This window comes from Nicotiana sylvestris, chromosome 7 (genome assembly GCF_000393655.2).
Source record: "Nicotiana sylvestris chromosome 7, ASM39365v2, whole genome shotgun sequence".
NCBI lineage: Eukaryota > Viridiplantae > Streptophyta > Magnoliopsida > Solanales > Solanaceae > Nicotiana > Nicotiana sylvestris.
In genome coordinates this window covers 152,288,070-152,292,434 of record NC_091063.1, presented here as the reverse complement: position 1 = coordinate 152,292,434, position 4,365 = coordinate 152,288,070, and the positions used below count along the sequence as shown (strand labels likewise).

At 42.4% G+C, this 4,365-nt stretch overlaps 1 protein-coding gene across 1 annotated transcript; it reads left to right on the top strand.

The window, feature by feature from the left end:
• Positions 1–272: 272 nt before the first annotated feature.
• Positions 273–2,393, top strand: LOC138873967 (uncharacterized). The gene has a single exon (XM_070152462.1). The coding sequence runs from the start codon at positions 273–275 to the stop codon at positions 2,391–2,393; it is 2,121 nt and encodes a 706-aa protein (XP_070008563.1).
• Positions 2,394–4,365: the final 1,972 nt, after the last annotated feature.

Genomic DNA, 4,365 nt, shown 5'->3' with positions numbered 1-4,365 from the left:
TGAGGTGCTTCAAATACTCACTAGCTGGGGACGCAAGGAAATGACTTTAGAATATGCCACCAAACTCCATTCATTCTTGGCCTGAACTTGTCCGGGCATTCTTAGCTAAATGGTTCCCGCAAAGTAAGAAGTCTGAGCTCCGGGATAAAATTTTCTTTTTCAAGCAAGTACCGGGAGAACATCTATATGAGGCATGGGATCGGTTCAAGTTATATTTGGTGAGATCTCCCAACCATGGTTTTCCGAATTCTATCTTGTTGGAAAAATTCTACATGGGCTTGGATCCTGTGAACCAATCTATAGCCAAGAATGCAGCTGATGGATCTTTCATGGATAAATCATTCACAAGGGTAACACAAATACTTGACAAAATGGCGAAGCATAATCAAGCATGGCACTTAGAGGACACCACAGGTGGAATTGCATATGGGTCTCCCTCTTTGACCACCATGATCAAGGAAAATCAAGAAAGAGATCAAGTTATTGTAGGGCTTGCCACAAATGTCAATGTGTTGACAAAGATGTTCACAGAAAGCCAAACGAAGAAAGTAAATGTGGTGGAAGATGTGCAACCCTTATCAAATGAGAACTTTGAGGAGGCAAACTATGTCAACAACTCTCAAGGTGGATATCAAAGGCAACATTACCAAGGTCAAGGACAACAAAATCAATGGAGGCCTCACCCACAAGGGCAAGGCAACCAACAGTGGAGAAATGACCAAGGCGACTCAAATCAAGGTAATTGGAACAACAACAACAACTTCCCAAATCGGAGTTCAAACCCTTATGTTCCTCCAAAGGGTCAATATTCAAATCAAGGTTCCTCAAGTGAGTCTAAGTTGGAAAGCATGCTTGAACGGGTATTGCAAAATCAAGAGAAGTCCGGCACTTTTATGAGGAATATGACCGAGCTTGTTGCTTATCATACCGCATCCATTCAAAAATTGGAGATGCAAATGAGAGACCTCTCTAGGGAACAAAATTCGAAGCAAAAAGGGACACTTCCAAGTGACACAATTGCGAACCCCAAGGGTAGTGGGAGTGGTCCAACTTCTCATGTCATGGCGATTACTACTCGGAGTGGGAAGGTACTACAAGGAGGGAGTGAACAAGTGGTTGAAGTTGAAGAGTATGAACATGAAGTTGAGGTTGATGATCAAAGGGTTGTTGAAGTTGAGAAGGTTCCGAAAGAGTTGAAAGTGCAACAAGAAAATCGGGATAAGGTAGAGGAAAAGGTAAAAGAGACACCAAAGACTCTACCACCTATTCCTAGACCTCCTCCTCCATTACCTCAAAGACTTGCTAGGAAGGTTGATGATAGCAAACTCAAAAAGTTCTATGACATCCTCAAGCAATTATCAGTGAATATTCCATTTGTGGAAGCATTTCAAGAGATGCCGGGTTTTGCTAAATATTTGAAAGATTTGATCACCAAGAAGAGAACCACCAAAAACGAAGTGGTGAATGTGACTCATCGGGTTAGTTCCATTATTGCAACATCCACCGTTCAAAAGAAAGAAGACCCAGGATCTTTCACCATTCCTTGTACCATTGGGGCACATGATTTTGCAAGAGCCCTTTGTGATAATGGGGCTAACATCAACTTGATGCCTCTTTCCATTTATAAGAAAGCAGGGTTAGGTATGCCAAGGCCCACAAGTATGAGATTGCAAATAGCCGATCGTTCCATCAAACGACTGGTGAGAATTGTTGATGATGTACTTGTGAAGGTGGGAAAATTTCATTTACCCGCCAATTTCGTAATCCTTGATTGTCCAGTTGACAAAGAGATCCCTATCATTTTGGAGAGACCATTCCTTGCAACTGAAAGAGCACTAATGGATTCAGAACGGAATGAGATCAAATTCCGTGTGAATGATGAAGAGGTTACATTCCAAGCAAGCAAGGGTATGAAACTACCGCATGAGTATGAAAGCATCTCGGTGATCGATGTTGTTGATGAAGTAGAGGATGCGGTTGAAATGAAAATGGAAGAACAGTACCTCGGTGAGGCATTGGCGGCTATTTTGGTGAACTTTGATGGTGAAGATATGGAGGGGTATATGGAATTGGTAAATGCATTGGAGGGGCTTGGGTCCTACACTTATGCTTCAGCAAAGCTCTTTATCGACTTGGAGAATAGAGCCACTCCTCCCGCAAAGCCTTCTATTATCGAACCACCGCAAATAGAACTCAAACCACTTCCACCACACTTGAGGTATAAATTTTTTGGCTCAAATGATACTTTACCGGTAATTGTTTCTTCTTTGTCGAATGATGTACATGTTGAACAATTGTTGGAAGTCTTGAAGGAGCGTAGGCAAGCCATTGGATGGACAATTGCGGATATCCAAGGGATTCCCGCGGGAATTTGCGAACACAACATCCAATAGGAGAGTGAGACAAAACCAAGTGCGGAACATCAACGATGGTTGAACCCATCAATGCAAGAGGTGGTAAATAAGTAAATCATCGAATGGTTGGATGCTGGGGTAGTCTACCCTATTGCCAATAGTTTTTGGGTGAGCCCGGTGCAATGTGTGCTGAAAAAGGGAGGCATGACCGTAATTGAAAATGATAAAAATGAGCTCATCCCAATGAGAACGGTGACCGGTTGGAGGGTGTGTATGGATTATCGGAAGCTCAAAAGTGCCATATGCAAATACCATTTCCCTATGCCTGTTATTGATCAAATGCTTGATCGGCTAGTAGGAAGGTCATTCTATTGTTTCCTTGATGGATATTTCGACTACAACCAAATCAACATAGCATTGGAGGATCAAGAGAAGATGCCATTCAGTTGCCCTTATGGGACTTTTGCTTTTAGCCGGATGCCGTTTGGTTTGTGCAATGCACCAGCTACTTTTCAAATATGTATGATGTTCATTTTCTCTGACATGATGGAGGATTTTCTAGAGGTTTTCATGGATTACTTCACGGTGGTAGGTGACTCTTTTGAGCATTGTCTTAACAATCTTAGACAAGTTCTTAAGAGATGTGAGGAGACCAACCTTGTGCTCAATTGGGAGAAATGCCATTTCATGGTGGATGAAGGCATTGTATTAGGGCATAAAATTTTAAAACATGGCATAGAGGTTGACCGGGCTAAGATCGAGAATATTTCCAAGCTTTCTCCACCTACTTCCGTTAAAGGTGTTCGAAGTTTCTTAGGGCATGCCGGATTCTATAGGCATTTCATCAAGGGTTTTTCCAGGATTGCAAATCCTATATGCAAACTCCTTGAGAAAGATGCCAAATTTGTGTTTGACGAGAAATGCCTCAAAGGCTTTGAGGAATTGAAACAAAGGCTCACCACAACACCTATTATTGTCACACCCGATTGGTCTCTTCCTTTCGAGCTCACGCGTGACGCCAGTGGTGTAGCCATTGGAGCAATGCTTAGCCAATGTCACAACGAGGTTCTCCACCCGGTCTATTATGCAAGCAAGACACTTAATGGAGCGCAAATGAACTACACAGTGACTGAGCAAGAACTTCTTGCCATTGTTTATGCCTTTGAGAAGTTCCGGGCTTATTTGTTGGGATCCAAGGTGATAATGTACACAAATCATGCTGTTTTTCACTATCTTATGGCAAAGAAGGATGCAAAGCCTCGGTTGATTCGATGGGTCTTGTTGTTGCAAGAATTTGACTTCGAGGTCAAGGATCGCAAGGGAACTCAAAATCAAGTAGCGGATCATTTATCAAGGCTTGAAGAGGCAGGGAGGCCAAAGGGAGGTCTTGAGATCAATGATGTATTCCCGGATGAACACATATTGGCACGTTCTAGCACTTTTGCTCTTTGGTATGCCGATATTGCCAACTACTTGGTTAGTGACCTTATTTCGGATGGATTGGAATCCTATCAAAAGAAGAAGTTTTTGAGAGATTGTAGGCAATACTATTTGGAAGAACCATTCTTGTTCCGTGTTTATGCTGACAACATCATCAGAAGGTGTGTTCCAGAAGAAGAGATTATGCCAATTCTAAAGGCATGCCACGACTCACCGATCGGGGTTCATCATGGGCGAAATCGAATGACGGCTAAGGTGCTTGAATACAGCTACTATTGGCCTTCAATCTATCATGATACCAATCAAATGGTCAAGGCTTGTGACCAATGTCAAAGGCAAGGATCAATCTCCAAGAGGCATGAAATGCCAATGCACTTTGTGAAGGAGATAGAAATCTTCGACGTGTGGGGAACTGATTTTATGGGTCCCTTTGTAAGATCTTGTGGGATGAAATATATCTTAATAGTTGTGGACTATGTGTCCAAATAGGTTGAAACAATTACCTTACCAAACAACGAGGCAAGAAGTGTCACCGCATTCTTAAAGAAAAACATATTCACTCGGTTTGGCA